This window comes from Vicugna pacos, unplaced genomic scaffold, assembly GCF_048564905.1.
Source record: "Vicugna pacos unplaced genomic scaffold, VicPac4 scaffold_21, whole genome shotgun sequence".
NCBI classification, from domain to species: Eukaryota; Metazoa; Chordata; class Mammalia; order Artiodactyla; family Camelidae; genus Vicugna; species Vicugna pacos.
Window position 1 is genome coordinate 8,396,094 of NW_027328742.1, and position 20,534 is coordinate 8,416,627.

Genomic DNA, 20,534 nt, shown 5'->3' on the forward strand with positions numbered 1-20,534 from the left:
GAAAGGGGATTGGGAGAAGAACCGTAGGAAGCAAGTGGTAATTATAAATTTCCTCAATGGCTCTGAGGTCCTTCTCTAAATATATGCAAATATGTGCAAATATATGCAAAACCAACTGTCCTCTGAAGCTCTAGTTACTGCTGTTCTGATGCCCTGATGTTTTTTCTGTCTAGAATACTCTTTGTACCATGGTTACATGGATAACTCTGCTTGTTTTTCATGCACTGCTTAAGCGTGGCTTCCATTCGGAGGATTAATTACCCTGTCATTACTGCAGCATCACATTCTTTTCCTTCATAAGTGTAACATGTTGCATATTAGGATAACGTTTTTGGTTTTGCTTTGTTTTTATTAGTGAGGAATATTCCCAGCTGATTCTTCATATTAGGCGTGATGGAAATTCACATGGAGTTACATTTTTTTGTTCATCTCATAGGTCTATAAGTGGTTCTCCATATTTTGGAATGAAAGGGTGGCTCCCAATATGAGGAGCAGAGAAATTCTACATCAATGAATGCCTCCAGACACTGAAATCCCCTGATATACAGTATTGGTGCCTTGGAGGAGGGCATCAACTTTAATGAGATACGGTTTCTCAAGAGATGTTGTTTTTTTGTTTTTGTTTTTGTTTTTGCTTCTGGCTTCCTTCAGGATGTTTTTTCTTTATCTTTGAATTTTTTTGTATTTTGAAATTTTTAAGCTTAGGTATAGTTGTTTGTTTGTTTTTGACATTTATCCTCCTTAGTGTTCTCTGAGCTTCCTGGATCTGAGATTTGGTGTCAAACATTAATTTGAGGATATTCTCAGTCATTATTCTCTAAAACACCTACATTCCTCATATTGTTAGTATATACACTGATTAATCTTGTCAAACTCCATTGAAGTTTTTAGTCCATAGTAAGAGACTGGTTCTTAAATACTGAGTCAGTGTTGTAACCAATGGAGTATTAGCAGAAGCTGGGAAAGAAAAATAATATCTTCAGGATGAAAAGGACACACCAGGAGGTGTTTTGGAGAAGGCATCACAGAGCAGACACTGCTGTGGCCTTTGAATCCTGTTCAAAAACCAGCTTCTTTTGTCTGAGCTTGCAGTCCTTCTTAGGCTTCAGAAGTTATCCTTTAGATACAACACTACTTTTCTAGAATCTAAAGGAATTGACAAGGAAGATACATTCTTAACAGCCGTCACCCAAGGTGAAAGTGAGCTATCAGCCTGAATTCATCAAATTCACATAATACCTTATCTATAAAATATGTCTTAAAATATCCTCTGTTCAAAAACAGGGGCTTTTGAACACAGTTAATAATCTGGACTTGCCTTGGGTAATCTCCAAAGGGAGCTCCTACACCTAAAAAATCTGATTCCCTTCAAAAATTCTGTGTTGATCAAGAAGAAACTGAAAGGCCCAGTGAGGTTCAGCGACTTACTCAGTATCACACAGATAGTTAGTAGGTAGTTATGACCACCTAGAGGTCGGAGGCAGGAGTGTCACCTGTCAGTCTAGTCTGTGAATTGTAAAAATATAGAAGTTGTATTTATTTTTAAAAATAAGAAGCCCAAGTATGAATTGATTCCAAAGAAAAATCTCTCTTTCTCTTTACAGATTAGATCAGAGAAGTGGATAATGGAAATCGCACTTTGGTGATTGAGTTTGTTTTTGTGGGCTTAACAAATCACTTCCAGCGCCAGCTTCTTCTTTTTATGATATTTCTCTTGGTTTATCTTGTCACTTTTCTGAGAAACATGGGGATAATGACTCTCATTTGGTTGGATTCTCGACTCCACTCCCGAATGTACTTATTTCTCAGCCACTTGTCCTTTGCAGATGTCTGCTTCTCTTCTGTGATATGTCCCAAAATGTTGACTGACATCCTTGTGGAGAAAAAAGTCTTCTCTTTCTTTGGTTGTGTTGCCCAGATCTGGCTTTTTGGTCTGTAAAGACTGAGTGTTTCCTTCTGCCTTCCATGGCATATGATCAGTATATGGTCATCTGTAAGTCCTTGTTGTGCACACTCATGTCCCAGCAAGTCTGTATGCAGCTGGTGGTAGGGCCTTATGCTGCCATGGGTCTTAAAATCACCATGATCCACATAACTTTCACCTTTCACCTGCCTCACTGTGGTCCGAATATCACCAATCACTTCTTCTGTGACCTTCCTGTTCTATCCCTGGCATGTGCAGACACACAGATCAGTAAATTTTTACTTTTCATCTTGGCTGGAGCTCTAGGAGTACTCAGTGGTGTGATCACCTTGGTCTCCTATGTTTACATTGTCATCGCTATCCTGAGGATCCGTTCTGCTGATGGGAGGTGGAAAGCCTTTTCCACTTGCTCTTCACACCTGACACCTGTCTCCATCCTTTACGGGACACTCTTCTTTATCTATGAACGTTGGAGTTCTAGTTTCTCCCTGAATATTAACAAAGTGGGTTCTGTGTTCTACACAGCTGTGGTTCTCATGTTAAACCCACTTACCTACAGCCTAAGAAACAAAGAGGTCAAGGACTCATTCAGAAGGACATTTGAAAGGAAGAAATTTCTTTTGAGTAAGTGAACTATGACAACATTTGTATTATAGATTGAGAAGGTAAATAAATTAGAACATCATTTGTACTACAGAGTGAGAGCTAATATATATGTACGATGGAAAAACTGCAAATTGTGTGTTGAGATTCACTCTTTATTACTCTGTGTCATCGATAAGTCACACAATGTCTTTAGGTTACAATTTTCTCATTTTGTTTTTCTTATTTCTTATTCAGTAGAAATGAACTTTAGAACTTTAAACTCAGATAAGTAGATTACTGAATCCCAAGACTTTAAAAAGCATTGTTACTCATATACACACAAAAATTTATGACTAGGATATGAGAGGTTCTTTGTTAAATCCTGAGTAAATGTTATCATCATAACCAGTGACTTTAAAGTACTTCTATTTTGCTTATAACATGTTGAGAGCTCTCATTGTCTGTGACCTTGGCCTTGACTCATTAAACACAAACTGTTGAAAAGTATACTATGGTCAAAATGTAAAAACTTCCACTTATAGGATAAATATGTCTGGGGCTGTAACATACAGTGGTGACTATAGTTAACAATACTGCATTGTATATTTCCAAGTTGCTAAGAGAGTAGATCTTAATAGTTCTCATCACAAGAAATAAAATTTATAACTCTGTTAGGGAATTGATAAACTTATTAGGGTAATCGCGTTGCAATATATATAAATACTGAATCATAATGTCATACACCTTGGGCTAACACAATATTTTATGTCGATTGTATATTAATAAAATTGGAAAAAAGTGAATTATTCAGGAACCATGCAACCATAGCACTCTCTACTACTACTTTCATGTTTAGAGGAGGTGTTTTACCAAGGTGTTTTACATCCCCTATACTTTTTGCTCATAATAGTCACTTGCTGGGCTTTTGCCATGATTTGTGCATGTGAAGTGTAGAATACATTCCAGTTCTTTAATAAAGTGTTACTATTACTATTGTTATTTATTGATTTTTGTGTCATAGGCAGGAAGTTAATTCTATTTTTACAGACAATGAGCCAAACAGCCATGAAGAATCAATGGATTGCCCATGACCTCATAATTTGGTCTCACATTTTTATTTTCTCCACTTACAATATTCTTTCAGCCATATTTCTGTGTTTTATTTACTGGAACATAGCAACACATCCAAGACATGAGGGGGATAAACCATGTTTTTGTATCATTGTAACTTAAGACTCAATGAGATCCACACTGTCATCTCTGAAGGCTTTCTTTAAAAGACATGCTTAGCATGCATGAGGTCTTAGGTTCAATCCCCAGTACCTCCGTTAAAAGCAAATAAACCTAATTTTCTCCCTTCCTTGCCAAAATAAAATAATACAATGATGTAAAGCTGTCAAAGACAATAACTTCTGCTTTATCGTGCAGTGTACTTTGGGAAGGCAGTATTCACAAATTGATCCTGATAAAGTTTCTGCTCATTTCAGTATATTTTCATTTGAAAATACTGATATACTTTGAGTAAATTGGTTTGACAGCAGGTTTCTTCCTGTATAATTAGCATCCTCATTTTCTCAACAATATTCACTTAAGACAAAGCTGATGCTGGGGACAGAAAAAATGATTTTAAAAAATGATGTTGGATCCATTGGATGTCTGCATGGAAAAAAAGTGGAATTTACCCCCATCCCACAACACACACTAAGATCATCTCCAGATGATTTGGAGATCAAGATGTGAAAGGCAAGGAATTAAAGCATCCAGAATATATTAGAGAATATCTCTTTTACAGGTGGTTGCAAATTTAAAAAGTAATAATAAGGTACAAACATACTAAACATGAAAGATAATATTGATTCTCTGAATCACATTAAAATTGAGAACTTAGGCTTACACTGAAGAGCATAAACATGTAAACCACAGCAAGGGAAATGTATTTACGACGCATATAGTTGATATACCTGGAATATATGGATAAATATTAACTTTTAAAAAAGACAGGCAATCCAGTCAAAAAATGTGAGCAAGGCACTTGAACAGGCAGTTCATAAAAGTGGTTATGTAAATGTCCTATAAATACTGCAATAGGTTGCTCAATCTCGCTAGAAACCAGGGAAATGGTGGTTAAAGGCACAATGACATACCACTCCACACTCACCGAGATGGTTAAAATGACAAATACTGACTCTCATGCACTACTAATGGGAGTGTAAATAATGGGTTTTGGAAAATTCCTTGAATTAGCAGTCAATATGAATATATATGTACCCTCTAATAAGGAAATTTTACTGTCAGGTATCTTCCCAAGTGATATGTGTGCTCATGAACACCAAAGGACATGGTGTTCACTGGATGATCGTTGGAGAAAAATTCCCAAAATGTAAAAACTGAGAGCAACTCAAATGCCCAACCACACAGAAATGGATCAATCATTTGTGAAATACCAATGTATTAGAATACTAACAGCAGTGCAATATATGAACTAGAGATTTATTCAACCAGGGATGAATTTCACAGACATGATGTGGATGGTGGAAATGGTGTATTTCTTGATGTAGGTGGTGTTTGCGTGTTTGTGTTCACTTTGTAGTAATCACTGAGCAGTACACTTAAGATGTGTACATTTTTCTCTCTGTTATTCATCAATAGAAGCTTAAAAATGTAGCATCAGGCTTACCTTTGTCAGTGAAACCTCTTTCAATTTCTCAGGAAAAAAAGCTACATGAATAGAATAGAAATTCTTCATACATTCTGATTCTCAGTGATTTTCCTGTCCATGTTGGGAAAAAGATAAACAATTATAATGTCAAATAAGGCACCCTTGTGCTGGATCCTCTATTATAATGTACTTTAGTTGAGCAGTTCCAGAAATTTTGTGGTACTTCTTGTGGGGAAAATGCAGACATTATTTCATCATTGCACTAAAATTTACTCTTTAAATAGTTTAAGAAGGAGGCAAGAAATAAAGCATTTATCTAAACAATTACAGTGATCCCAGTGGATTTTTAAAAGTGTTTAAAGAAAGCAAGAACATTTTAATTTACATCCTTCTTAGCAATAAAATCCCCAAGTTATGGCATACTTTAGGGACATAAATTCTCCCAGGACAAAAAATGATGTAACTACTTCTGGAAACTTTAAACCACGAGACTATTATTTGTTTCCAAGTGGAATCATTAGTTCCTTGGGAAGAAAACTAAGAATAAAACCAAGTGGCTCCTAGAAAGTCTGACTTCTCTGTGCAGAGCAGGGGGTGGGGGGTGGGGCGAGGGGAGGTGGGGAGATGAAATGCATGCTGAAAAAGAATGCAATTTGTACTCCATTTTAACTTTAATTCTCTAAAAAAGAAAGGAATTCGTTGAAATGTAAGTTTAGACTTTTTTTTACTACTATCATTTCTGCTTCTCTGTTTATCTTCAAGAAGTTCAAAATGAGTTAAATGGATTTATGGGAAAATAAAAATGTGTAACATTTAAAATGTGTTTATTTGGTACATAGACACGTATCTGGTTAGAATGTTGCACACAGTCTAAGAAGAAGTAATGTGAAATCCTGTAAAATGCACAGAGGTTATAGTCAAGTGAAATCCCTCTTAAGGACCCAGTGACTCTGAGGCGGGAAGCCCCATAGAAAGACTGGCAGGACCCCTAGGCAGGGCCGCTGCTTTCCTCCCAGCACCGTCTGTTTCCCTGGCCTAGAGGTTTTATCTCACTTTTTGCTTCTAAAGCGGCTAACTTACACCTAGAGTTCTATTGGTTCCCTGAGCTCACTTCTGATTGGTTATTACTCTGACTTCTGATTGGTTATGACTCTCACTTATGATTGGTCCACTTTCCTAACTTCTGATTGGTCCATTTGTAATACTTCATTTGCATGGAGCTCACTCCTGATTGGTCTATTTTTATAGAGCTTGTTCCTGGTTGGTCAAATTCTGTTGCACTTTATTTGCATATGATGTTGCAAAGTGTAAAACTGGCAGCGTATAAAAGGCCTGTGTAAACCTACAGACAGGGTCCAGAGCTTTAAGTGTTAAATCTTCTGGGTGCGCTGGCATAATAAACCTGAGTTCTCCAACTCTCCGAGTGCTGCTTGGTCTCTCTCCTGGATCCAGGGTGTTGTCACAACTGAGCTGTAACACTGAGCTGTAACACATTTTTCTGCAACAACTGTGCCCTGAATGGGAGAGAGGCTGGGCACAGCCACCCCACCCCAAACTCTGAGGTGTGGTGCCATCTGGATGCAATATTACACTGGCTTATGGGCATCATGCTCAAAGCACAGAATGGGAAGGTTAATGAAAAAACTATTAACAAGAGCACAGTTTGCAGATGTTTGAGAGCCCCTGTGCTTAAGTAACTTTATTTCTCTGAGACCTCATTGCTTTCTTTGTAATCAACAGACCCTTCAGCATTAAATCTCCACTTGGACAGTGGCTGATGATTCTGTATCCCATGAAGAACATGCAGAATTTGGTTGGGACATCGGGAGGTCTAGGTTCCCTTTGGGAGAGTGACATCATTGAAAGGATAGACTGTATTCAGCCAGGGCGGTGTCTTAATCTCAGATAATTCTATGAGATCCTTGCTCTCAGGCTTTAGGCTCCACCTTCTGCACTTACAACCTCTACTGCCTGCTCTGTAAAATGGGGATAACAAAGTGTTTCTTATCCAGGTTTGGGTGGAAATCAAGTGACCTGAAGTTTGCAAAGCACTTGGAGCAGAGTCTGGTAAGACTTGAATATTCTATAAATACTTGTTCCTTGTTCAGTATTCATTGCAACCTCAATTGTGTTGTATCATGAAGTCAACCATGGGCTTTAGCACAGCGTGCTGGTAAGTGATGGTGTATTGGTCACCGTCCCTCTGGTCTTGGCTCAGATATCTTGGGAACTCAGTTTTCTTATTTGTAAAGGGTGAATTTGGAGTTCTCTCAGCTTGTTAGAATTTTAGAAATCTAGGACTCCAGATGCATAGCTTGCAATTGTTTCTCACTTTCTCATTTTCTACCTCCTAGGCTTCACACATTTCTCATCCCAAATTGATCGTAGCTGTTTTCTTTTCTTCTCTCTCTAAAATTGCTGGAATACCTTAGGGGCATGTTTTAGATTACTACACTTTTTGGTTTTGTTTTCGATTACTTTTAAATATAAAGGTAATGCGCATATACTTTCTCCTTGTACCAAAATCTCCCTGTATCAAATTTGCATGCACATGGAGTCACCTTTGATTACCCATCGCATACCAGTTCACGGCCCCTCTGTGCTCAGAAATTATGATTGCAGATTTGGTGTATATCCTTACAGAATCTTTTATTCTATTTGCACACATTTAAATAATTGTAATTAATGAACTTATTAAGGTTTAAAACTTGTTCCTAAAACCACACTGCAGAGATCACTCTAACTTGCTGCTTCTTCACATATTTTGGAAAAATAACCATGTTTGCATATATAAAATTACCTATTTTTTAAACTTCTGCACAGTATTCCATGACTGTACCAAGGTTTATTTTGCTGTTGCTCTTGTGGACAATATTTATGCGGATTCCAGCTTTTTTTTTTTTTTATCATTTTAAACAATGATGAAGTAGACATCCTTCTTTTTCCATTGTTTTTCCTTGGGGTAGATATTATGTAATGGAATTTGTGAGTCATTAGGTACTTGCTTTTTCAAAAAAAGTCAAAACAGTGAAAAATTGCCATCCAGAGGCTCCACCCTGCAGCATGAGTGACTGCCATTTTTTTCTGGCTGTCTCATCAGTGTTTTATATTCTTAAATTTCTTTATTTTGCCAATTTGACAGGTGAAACTAGTATGAGGTTTGTTTTTTTTTTTCAATTTGGCTTTCATGATTATTTGTGAAATTAAGCATTTTTTTTTAATTCTTATTGGGATTTTGGGTGTCCGCTCTTGTGGCATGCATTATATCTTTTGCCTATCATTACAATGAGTATTTGCTATTTTAATTGATGATTAACGGTAGTTCTTTGTGTGTTCTGATTTTAATCCTTTGTAATATATGTTTCAATATTTTTTCCCAATCTGTGTGTCTTGATACTTAGAATGCATGTTGGCATACATTCGTTTAAAATTGTGATGTAGTAAAATTTACAACATGTTCTTCATGTGGTTTTTATGTTCTGTTTAAGAAAACCATTGAAAATAAATCGTAACACTATTCTTCGCTATTTTCATATAATACATTTATAGTTAAGATTTTTTTAGTTTAAGTGATGCAGAGTAGAATTTTAACAGTATTTATTTTCTCAAATGGCCATTCAACTATTGTAACACTTTTTTATGAATATTGACTTGTTGAATCTTGACTTTCCTGACTTGGAATAAAACATTTATTCATAGTCAGTTGACATACATGCCTAGGTCTGCCTGTGGATTTTCTAAAGGTTTCCTGTCCTTTTTTATTCATCTCTTTGTTCTAGTAAAAACACTTTACTCTTTTAATTATGATAGCTTTAAATCTACATTGAATATGTTTTTTTTTTTTGAGAAGCTATATTGGCTATTTTTAAATACATTTTTTCCATAAATTTTTAAAGCAGATTGTTTCATTAAAATTATATTTAGATGTTGGTTGAAATTGCATTAAATTAGCCACATAGTTTGGTGAGTGTCCTTGCTCAGTCATCCTAAGACAACCAGAAACAAGTCTGTAGTTGGACCAAGCCAGCTTTATTGAGACATTCCAATGAGATGATCACACACCAGAAGCACCATGGGTATGTCACTGAGCAAAGAGGAAATAAAGTTATTGTGGGATTTTTAAATAGGGTGGAGTTTACATGAAATTTAAATCAAGAAAACTTTGGGAAGCTCAAAACGAAGCAGGCTGTATGTTAAGGGGGCAATATCACAACACGCCCACAGTGCAGACACAGGGTCCTGTTTCCCTAGAAACTACAAAGTGTAGATGGATGTGGAATGTAGTGTCCTGAAGTCCCTCCTGTGGAGCTCTGTGCCTGTGCAGGAAATTGAGACTCCTTAGCCATGTCAAAGTGACTTACTTAGATCTTCCTGGTCAGAGTGGCATGTTTCATCTTGCTGGTATAATTAACAATGAATGTTTTTAGCTAGCCTATACTTTTAGAAAATACATTTTCTCAATGAGTGACAAGGCAGTTGTCACTCAGAGAAAGTGTTGTTAGATGCTGGCAGCTGCGGTGTTATCTGTGGGAGAAGTACTGTGTCCTGTTCTCCTCACAGCTGACTTACCTGTGTCTGCTATTCCCACCCAAAGGATGGCCACACAAGTCCTTACTCCCTGAGTCTGAGTTAATTTTTACTTTCTCAGGAGGAAATGGATCTTTATAATTGAGTCTGTTTCTGTTTTATACATAAGAAATACGTAAAACACATTTTTTTCCACTGATTTAGGCATTTCTTCCTTTGCTTCAGTAAAGTTCCACAGTTTGTACTTTTCTTCATACAAATTTGGAAGAGTCCTTGTTAGGCTTATTTTATTGTTTGTTGATCAGTTTGAGTTGATGAATATGAGATTTTTCATTATAAATCATAAGCAATTGTTATTGAATTTTTTACATTGATCTTCTAAACTATTGAACTCTTCAATTTTTTTCTTAGAAAAATCTTATTAGTTGACTCATCCATTTTCTACATGGGTGACTATTTTGCCTGCAAACGCTGACTGTATTTTCTTCTCTTTTTTTTACATTCTTATATCTTTCCTTCTTATATGTTAGTGTTTTGGCTGCAATCTCCAATATATTGTTCAATAGTATAAATTGTGAGCATCCTTACATAGTTTCTGGCTATAATGGGAATGTTCCTCTTGTTTTACTCTACACATGCTTCCTCTGAAAGCTTCAGGAAGGTTCTTTCTTACTATGTTAAATAGTTTCCTTTTTCTTGTCCATATTGAAAAGTTTTTTTTTTTTTGAGAGCCACATTTAATCAAATTCTTATAAAAATTTTATTGAAATAATACTAATGCTTTTCTTAATATGTAAATATGGTCAATAGTTTTATAGGTTTTCTAAAGTAGACCAAATTCTTAGTTAAACTTTAACTTTCTCTTTAAAACATTTAAGCCATATTGCCCTTTAGATCTGTAATGTATTTGATTTGCCAGCACTTGATTTAGGCTTTTTTTTTAACACCAGTGTTCCTAAATCAAAAATCTGTAATTTCTTTTCTTGTGTGTCACGTTATGCTTTCAAGAAATTTAAAGTTGTATTCGCTACCAATTCTCTTTTTCTGACTCTAGAGATCAAAACTCACTGATGGCTGCTGAGAACTCTACAAAGATCACAGAGTTCATTTTCATAGGCTTGAAGTACCATCCTCGGCAACAAGTCTTCCTTTTCTTGCTCTTCCCTACTCTTTTACCTCATTACTATGACAGGAAACTTGGGCATGATTATCCTCATCCGGCTCAATTTCTGCTCCCACACACTGATGTACTACTTTCTCAGTCACCTGTCCTTTGTGGACATCCGCTTTTCGTCAGTGGTGAACCACAAGATGCTCGCCGACTTCTTCACTGAGCAGAAAGCCATCTCCTTCCTGGGATGTGCCTTGCAGCAGTGGTTCTCTGGGCTCTTTGTGGCCATTGAGTGCCTTCTCCTGGCATCCATGGCCATCTGTAACCCGCTGCTGTATTCCGTTGCCATATCCCAGAGGCTCTGCATACAGCTGGTGGCGGGACCCTACACTGTGGGGTTTCTGAACACCATGACTCACACAACAGCTGCTTTTCGACTTCCCTTTTGTCGCTCCCAAGTAATCAATCATTTCGTCTGTGACTTGTCCCCTCTGCTTTCTCTCATGTGTGCAGACACCCAGATCAATAAGTTGCTAGTTTTCATTGTGGCTGGAGCTATCCTCGTGGTCAGTAGCCTGACCATTGTCATCTCCTATTTTTACATTCTCCTTGCCATCCTGAGGGTCTGCTCTGCTGCTGGGAGGTGCAAAGACTTCTCCATGTGCTCTTCCTGTTTCACAGCCGTTTCCATCTTGTACGGGGCTCTCTTCCCTATCTATGTGAGGCCAGGGGCAGTTTTCTCTTTGAACCTCGATAAAGTGGTGTCCATATTCTACACAGCAGTCATCCCCATGTTGAATCCTCTCATCTACAGCTTGAGAAATATAGAAGTGAAAGCTGCCATGTGTAGGACCATCACCAGAAGGAAGTTTTGCATCAGAAGATAGACTTCCATCTAAAATACAGAAGAGAGAAGAAGAGTAAAGCTTCTTTTTAGACATGGTTAGATTACCTGTCATCATCCAAAGAGGCCAAAGAATTTGCAGAATTTAAGGGGATGTCATACCTCCATTCTTCTGTATGATTTTTGGTACCTTTTTAAAAGCTCCATTTCATTATGTCCCTACAAATGATAAAAATCCCCAGTCACCCATGGACTCAGAGCACTTCTGCTTCCTCAGACACCTTCATTACTGGAAATAGGATAAAATCTTAAACTGTGGGGACCACCTAGCTACTAACATTCTTGCACTAGTTGGACCAATGTAAATGTCCACATTGCGTGAGAGTCTTTGAAACAGCATTTATGTTCCCTATTTCTAAATATGGAATTGAAAAGAGTAAACAGAGTAGTTACTTAGCTTACAAATGCTTTTTTTAACTAAATGAATCCCCCGTATCATATTCTTTTTCATATCTTTTATGCCTATTTGATTTATTCTTGCTTTCTAAAAATACAATGTCATGAACATTACAGGAAAGGAAAAGAAAATGTAGACAAGCAAATGAAGAACAACATTAACAAAAAAAAAAAACTTATACTCTTATTCTTCCACAAAGTGATGACTCCTGGTAATAATTTCCAGATGCCTCTCTGCCTATTTGCGTTTAGTTGTTCTAATTATAACTTCACTAATTGATGTTCAGTTTTTCCTAGTTCTTTTAAATAAAAGATAGCTTACGACAGAAATTAGAAATAAGGTGCAAAAGAGTGAATGAGAAAATGAGAAAAATCCTAAAAAATCAGAGACAATAGGTGTTGAGAAGTTAGAGGTAAACTAAAATGGATAAAATGTATATCTTATTTTCATGTTAGTCTTTTTTGTTGCTGTTGTTTCCAAATTAAAAAAAAATCAATACAATAGAATGAAGTTAAAAACATTTAACACCTTTCTACCCTGCTCTGACTCTGAAGATATTTTGAAGAATTCAAGAGGTATTATAATCATTTCAAGGAAGATTAGTGAGTGAGATGACTGTCACAATCAGTCTTCCTCACTCCAGGGTTAGTTGAACTTGCTTTGAATATTGCAGTTATTATAAACACAGTGCATTACAGGGAATGGGCATGGAGTGGCTTGGGTTCAGAAGTGAACAAGCTATGCAGGGAACTGGATACCAAGATGTGGAGATGGTTTACAGGCCGGTGCTTATCATAGTTTCAGTGAAGCAACTGTCTCAGACAGAAGGGACCAGTCCCTTGCCACATAACCAGAAGGATAGAAATAGTGCCAATAGGATGCAATTAAAAGGATCAGGATGCTAGCTGAAAACTTTCCTCCATTTAATTTATAATACTTTTTGTGGAAGCAGTTAATTAGATGGAGGGTGAACAGTTTCAGATGTATATGTGTTTGCTGCTAGTAGTGAAATAAAGTGACATCTCTTTTTCTTGCTGGAAAGTAAATTATCAGTGTTTAGATCTGTGCCTTAGAGTAGAGATTCTTTAGATTCTTGTGGCTGGTAAGGGGCTCCTCTTATCACCCATGGTATATACATACCTTCTAGAAGCCAGAGCTCTGTTTCCTTGCCATGTGACACAGATGCTGTGTCAGGGTGGTGGGCAGGGTTTATGCTGTTGCGTTCATGAACACTACCATACTTCATGATCCCTGTTGATTTCCAGCTACTCTCCATCGTCATTTATGAAACATCTCCCGACTATTCACCATCAAATATTCTGGCACCTCATGAAGCATATTTTTACTTTAAAACATTCTTATTATAGAATTTTTACACGTATAGAATAATAAAGTAGTAAAGTGAACCCTTCATCTAGGGTTCACATCATCCAGATTGCTGCTCTTTGATTGTCCTGGAGTGATCGCACACATCAGTGGTTTAACCATCTGGATAGTCTCTGCTTCTTTGCTGCCATTGTGAGACTCCACTGAGCTGCTGGAGGGCGCAGCCCTCCACTCTTGCTTTTATCATAAATTATCTCTATGCTGCATGGGAATCACTTCTCCGTCTATGACTTAGTCTTTCCCGTTTTCCTGGCTTTCTCTAAAAGAGTGAGGTCTCTAACATGGAAGTCTTATCACCAAAAGGAGTAACTATAAAGAAGATTTTTTTTTTTGCTAAGATCTAAGTTCATATCCAGGAAATGGAAAAAAAAAAGAACTATGCAAATGAAATGGATTGGGAATGTTCCTGTGCTTCTAGGCCACTTAGCAGTGATTCTCAGTAGCTGGGCAGAGGCGTGGCTGCCTGTCAGAATTTGTTTTTGTCATCTGGGTGCCAGCTTGTTCCCTCCTTTCCCAGGGAAAGGGTCAAAGTTCAAACCCCATGCTCAGCAAGTCAAATTCTGCTTCGAGGAGACTGCACTCCATCCTGACTTTGAACCCCAGACATGCCCTCAAAACTCGTTATTGGATCTCTGCACCCAAGAAAGGTTCTAGAGCACTTCCTCCTTTCTGCCTGCCTCAACACCCAGTGAATACTTCTTTTCTGGCAGTTGAATTTATAGTATCTAACTTTGATGCTATAAGATACACTCACAATTCTGATCTCTTTTATCCATGATTTTGGACTAAGAAAAATATGCAACATTAAAAATAAAAGACCCAAATTCTACTGCACCTGAGTTTTTGGGATCCAGGTAGCTCTGGTTGAGCCTGGGGCCCACAGGGAGCTTTGTAGCCCCACGCACCCCTGGGATGAGTGAGTGATGCTGGACACCTCTGAAGTAATCTGGGAGAAGGACAGTTACATAATGGTAATGCTAGGGAATTCATTTATGGTTATCCAGTGGCCAGTCTGAGTCTCAGCTCCATAATTGATCCAAGTCACAGTCCAGCATCCTCCTCCCATAATGCTTGACTCTCACAGCCCTGGGGAGCTGAAGTGATGAGAGCACCAATGTGGGTCATAGAGTCTTAGATTTTATTCATCTCACAGTGTCTGGAGACTCCACTAGGACAAGCTATACTGTGTGACCCGGAAAGCAGCTTTAATGGTTGGACCTTAAGCAGTCATCTTGGACCATGAAGAAACTTTGGTGTTCCTGATATTGTATATCAGCCATATCAGCCCTATGTTGGCTACCCCTAGATATATTTTATGACAGAGAAAATAAATCCCTTTAAATATTTTTGAACAGTTACTTTTATTTTGAGTTTTCTGTCATAGGAATAGGAAATGCTAACTCAAACGGACACAAATGGAGACAGAGGGTGGGATCGGAGCATCCACACTGCACTTTGGTTGGCTTTTGGCGTGATTGTTAAGTTTAGTGCATTAAAAGATAATGAAATTCAAAAGATAGGGGAGAAAATGAGTAGAAACATTTTGACATCCTTCAAGAGAAACCAATGCTATGAGTTTGGCTCAGTTCTTGCTTACTGACCTGGTGGCTGTGTCCAGAGTGTTGGGGTTCCCTGACTGACTTCCCCTGCTGGACCAAGTGCTTACCTCTGTGGTTTGGGAAAGGCGGGGTCTCATGATTGACAGCCTCACCAGGTATGGGATGGACAAGTTTTCTATGATAAAGAGTGGTTCTGTTGCCAAAGAAGGGAAACAGGAGATCTGGTCAGGCAGATAAACATATTTGAAATAGAACTTTGAGGAAAGAGAGAGAAAGGTTTAAAGAAGATGTTCTGGAACAAGAAAGAGACCATTTTCACACTTTCCTATCCCCTACCAACATGAGAAAGAAAATGAAAAAAAAACATTTATTTTTAATATGCTTAGTGGTGTGTGTGTGAGAGAGAGAGAGAGGGAGAGAGAAGGAGAGTGAATTTAAATGAGAATGTCACAATTATGTTTAGGTTATGCAGTATTGCAAAATTCAAAGTAAGAATCAATATCTGACATTACAGATACTTCAAACCAAAAATTTCATGTAGTCATCTGTGAGATGGGGATAACATTATGTAGGGCACTGTATTAATATAAAATTAGGTAAGACTTTATAGATAAGTGCCCAAGAGATTGTGACTGATATTTCTATTCTTCCTCTTGATATTTTTTAAGTTAATAAAAATTCCATATGATCATATTTATAAATTTTAGGAAGGCATTGGATACAATCTGCTCCTGATTAATTTGATAAAATTTTAGTAGCCTAGAAAGAGAAGAATCCTCCCTTATCACATGTCCTGGGTAAACACTACTTCTTTATCATCGGGGTCTAAGACAATATGTGACACTGAAGACGTTATTCACTGGAAGTTTGTTAAATCAATCTGAGGTCATTTTGGAGGGAATGTGATAAAACATCATAATTTTTTAATTCTTTTTATTAAAGTGTAGCCAATTTACAATGTTAGTTTCAGGTATACAGCAAAGCAATTCAGTTATACATACACACACACACATACACACATACACATACATATATATATATATGTATATATATATTCAGTTTCTATTCTATTATGCTCATTACAAGAAACTGAATATGGTTCCCTGTGCTATATAGACAGTAGGTTCTTGTTGTTTATCTATTTCATATATAGTAATGTGTATATGTTATTCCCAAACTCCTAATCTATCCCTCCCCCTGCTTTTCCACCCCAGTGACCACAGTTTGTTTTCTATGTTTGTGTGCCTATTTTTGGTTTGTAAATAAAATTTGTATCTTTTTTTAAGCTTCCAACTGTAAGCGACATCATATGACATTTGTCTTTCTCTGTCTGACTCCCTTCACTTAGAATGATGATTGCTAAGGCCATTCATGGTGCTGCAAATGTGTTATTTCATTGCTTTTTATGGCTGAGTAATACTACATTGTAGATACACACATTTTTATCCAGTCATCTGTCGATGAACATCTAGATTGTTTCCATATCTTGGCTGTTGTAAATAGCTGTGAACTTTGGGAGGATTGTGTCTTTCAGAACTAGTTTTCTCTGGGTATATGCCCAGGAGTGGGATTGCTGGATCATATAGTAAGTCTATTTTTATTTTTTTCAGGAACTTCCATATTGTTTTCCATAATGCTTACACCAATTTACATTCCCACCAACAGTGTAGGAGGGTTCCCGCTTCTCCACACCCTTTCCAGCATTTATTGTTTGTAGACTGTTTAATGAAAAACATCATTAACTTTTAAGGCTGGTATTAGTCCTGCTCCAATTTCATGTTAATAAAGGTCCCCTCAAAATGACCTTATTCTCTAAATTCTTAAAAACCTAGTTTTAAATATTTAGTATTATTTTTGAACATGAGGGTCAAAGTTTGTTAAAGTTTGTTATACTTTCACCACCATGAGATGCACTATTTCACATTCTTAATTAGCTGTCCCCCTTCTGCTCTTTATTCATCTCCTATTAGCACGGTCTCTGTGAGTATACACTTGTTCAAATAAAGAGTATGCACCATTTCTTGTGCAATGACTGACGTCATTCCTTTTTAAGATGTTGTTAAACTCTGCCACTAGGTGGCAGCATCAGCGTGTCAATCACACTGAAATTGTCCACTAACGTTTCTTTTTGTAATCAAAAGAATTGTGAACATAGTAGGCTTGGAAAAAAGCTTTTGAAAGTCTAAGAGCTGATTTTGAAGGGCTGTGAAATTGTATACAAGTTTTGTGTGTTTGGACCTCTGTACAGGAAAAGAAATGTCTTACAGATTCTTTAAAGTTCATGGCACATAAAAATTTAAAATCCCTCATCTCTTCAAACATTCTGATTTTCATTTTCTTATTTTGTGAAACTAAAGCATAAAGTAGGAAAATGATTTTCTTATTATACATAACAGAATTATGGCACACATGGAAACACATGGTTCAGAGATTTTTACTCCATCAACATTCTTATAATTCCTTACATCACCATAATGATAATAACAGACTTTCTAACATTAGCTACAAATATTTTCTAGTCTATCCAAGGCAATGTTAATAAATAAAATTATGTATTTTTAAAATTTTTTATTACTATTTTCATCTTTAAATACATATTGACCATAGATTGGAGTGTTTGGCAAATATTTATTTTTATGTTTTATGGTTTTGCATACTTGTATTTTAATCTAATTACTCAGGAATTTTAAAATACCTAAAGAGTAATCACTTTTTTCTTCATGAAATAATACTTGAATATTAATAATAATGGTAATTGTAAAATGCTACTGTCAGTTGAGCTATTAAAACACTCCTTAAGAAGAGGTGAGGTAAAATTCTTAAGTAGCAAGTGGTGGTGTAAGTCCTGGAAAGATGATTTTAAGATAACTCTGTAAGGTAGGAATTGTCCTCATTCAAGAGACAAGGAAAACTGAGGGTCCTAAAAGGGCAGTGACTTCCTAAAGCCTCACAGGAAATGGCAGACACAGACATCAGATAAATCCTGCTTTGTTCTCAAGCCCCTTCATCCACTGTCTCCCTTGTCATATGTATGACATCTTACTGCTACCTGTTTTATTCAGTCTTTCGCTTAGGTCCCAGTATCACCCGGTTCTAACTCTTACTGTTCTACAGTGTCTTTTATTTAGTAGGTCAGTATGCCTGGACCTTTATGCCCCACTTACCACTTTTGGAATTTTTCTCGGTATATTTACTAATGAAATGTTTTATGTACATCAATAATCTATTTTTTCAATGAAATGTAAATTTGAAAAATTCCTTATAAAAATCTGGTAATTTGTCAATGGAAATTTTCTATATAAATTGTCAATGGGAGTCACTTCATTCAATCTGTGGTTTCTTTTCCCTGACATTCCTCACTCTGACAATTCCCATTTGAGTAATACTTTTCATAGCACTTTATTGGTTAAGTTCTTATTTCTTAAACTGAATTTCCATAAATCCCTGGGTGTCCGCTGTAATTCTCTACTATGGTACAAGAAAAAAATACTTACATTTTTGTCTGGGTGGCACCACTATAAATATAGATAAACATTTTGAGAAGCAGTGGTCAGTATTAAGATAATAAAAGACTAAGCATTATTAATGCTCCAATGTCTTCACTAAACAGATTTCCTGCCACAGATGACTCCCCTATTGTCTGCTGCCAAGTGTCATTTCTGCCAATGTGGTTAATCAGTCTAAATGATCTGAAACATCTGAATTTCCAGCTGTGAGCCCTGGAATTTAAGTTAATCCTTGCCTGGTCCTTCTGTTAGTGAAAGTAGAGGAATAAAATTTACCTTGGTTCTTATTCACTCCCCCCAAATAATGAATTTCTTACAGGAGATAAAGAGCGTGATACACCCCGAGAATTGGGAGTGGGCCAATGCAAGAGAGGAAAAAAATGGCGCCACTCCTTTGTGTTTCCTGTTTTTATGTCCTGGCTTAGGGGTGTTTTTCATGATCGATTACTGATGGCTTATCTTCTCTGAGCGCTCAGGCTGACTGACAGCACGCATTCCTCTTGCTCAGGCACAGACACACCCATCACTTCTATGCATGTTTTTACCCATGATGCACACATGAAGAATTATGTTTAAAGGACATCCCAAGATGATTACGATGCACTGGATGTGGAAACAGCAGTGAGCTTCAGGTGAAATTATTTTAAGCAAATGAAATTGACAGACTACCTGATGCATCTAAAACTCTTTTTGTGGTTTGGGCAAAGTCTCAGGAAGTTGAACTTCTTTGGCAATATGTGGTGAATGCTGTGTTTGAGGAAAGTCCATTTTCCACATTCTTTGCCCTTGTTCCCAAACCATTAATGCACAAGAAAGAAGGACGTGGAAAGCTATGTCCTCTAGTGGCACCACCGTCTCTGCTGCTTTCATTTACAAAGGATTCCACAGAGTCTCCTTGCTTAGCTTGGAACTAGAGAAAATGGAGAGCCTATATCCAGGCAGAAACAAACATTAAATCACCAGAAAATAGATCTCATGGGACTTCCTTATGCTATGAAGCAAAATTTTAATTGGGCTTTCCCCGAGCAGCTCGTCCTCAGGATATAGTACACTTTGGGGGGCAAGCATCTTCCATAGCAACAAGAAAGACAAAATGATGCAACTAGTTCAGGGGGCTTTTAGCTAATTGATGAAGATGCTGAATATGTGTTACAGTGGAGTCTTCCATGTTTTCTTTTTGGAAGAAAATACAGAATAAAATTAAATGACTATTGAAAATTCTGACCCGTTTTTGTGTGTGTGGAGGTAGCCACGTTAAGGGAAGATGAAACCTGGGAAACTGGCTCGCTTTTGCTATAGTTCTTCGTGCCATCTTTAAAGAAGAGGGAGCCCTTTACAGCATAAGTTGTGACTTTCTGCATCATTATCTGTTCTTTCTGCCTGACTTTTAGCAAGCTAGGATAACATAAAAGAAAGTGGGACTGAAATAAGTGATATATGTGGTTCCTGGCCAAGATCAGCATGATCCTCACCATTGTTTGATGACTGAGGAAGGTCTCAGGAGGGATGACATGGGGAAACATGTTTAGGTTCTGCAACTGGGTCAAAGTATAATCAGTAAGTATGAAATGGGACTGGGATGCTGCAGCAGCAGGTCCGGGGGTAAGGCAGCACAGAATTCAGCTCACAGCCCGGTCTAAACCACCGGGTGATATCCTTGCTCCGACAAGGCTGTCATGGGCTGTGCTGATATTATCCTTGGGCTCCAGACCTGAGGTCTGATTGTGTCCCCCACCCCATATGGAGCACTACATTCTATCCTAAGCACCAAGTGACAAAGGAAAAACTGAGACATTAAAATGCACATGGAAGGCTTGGGCAGGCTTAGGAACCAAGGCTGACAAGGAAGCATTGAGGACCTCTGGGCAGTTGTCAAGTGGAAGACTGAGAAGTAGCACTGACAATAGTGGCTGATCCTGGAGGAGCTGTCAGACTCTTGAAGAAACTTGAGCAAGAGGTGCGTCTGATGGGTGGAC

General features: G+C 37.4%; 1 protein-coding gene and 1 pseudogene across 1 annotated transcript; both read left to right on the forward strand.

Annotated features, from left to right (window-relative positions):
- Nucleotides 1–1,753: 1,753 nt before the first annotated feature.
- Nucleotides 1,754–2,556, forward strand: LOC140694487 (olfactory receptor 5G25-like; annotated as a pseudogene).
- An 8,342-nt stretch (nt 2,557–10,898) lies between these two features.
- On the forward strand, nt 10,899–11,693 carry LOC140694338 (olfactory receptor 5G9-like). Its single transcript, XM_072957618.1, has one exon. The coding sequence runs from the start codon at nt 10,899–10,901 to the stop codon at nt 11,691–11,693; it is 795 nt and encodes a 264-aa protein (XP_072813719.1).
- The last annotated feature ends 8,841 nt before the right edge of the window (nt 11,694–20,534 follow it).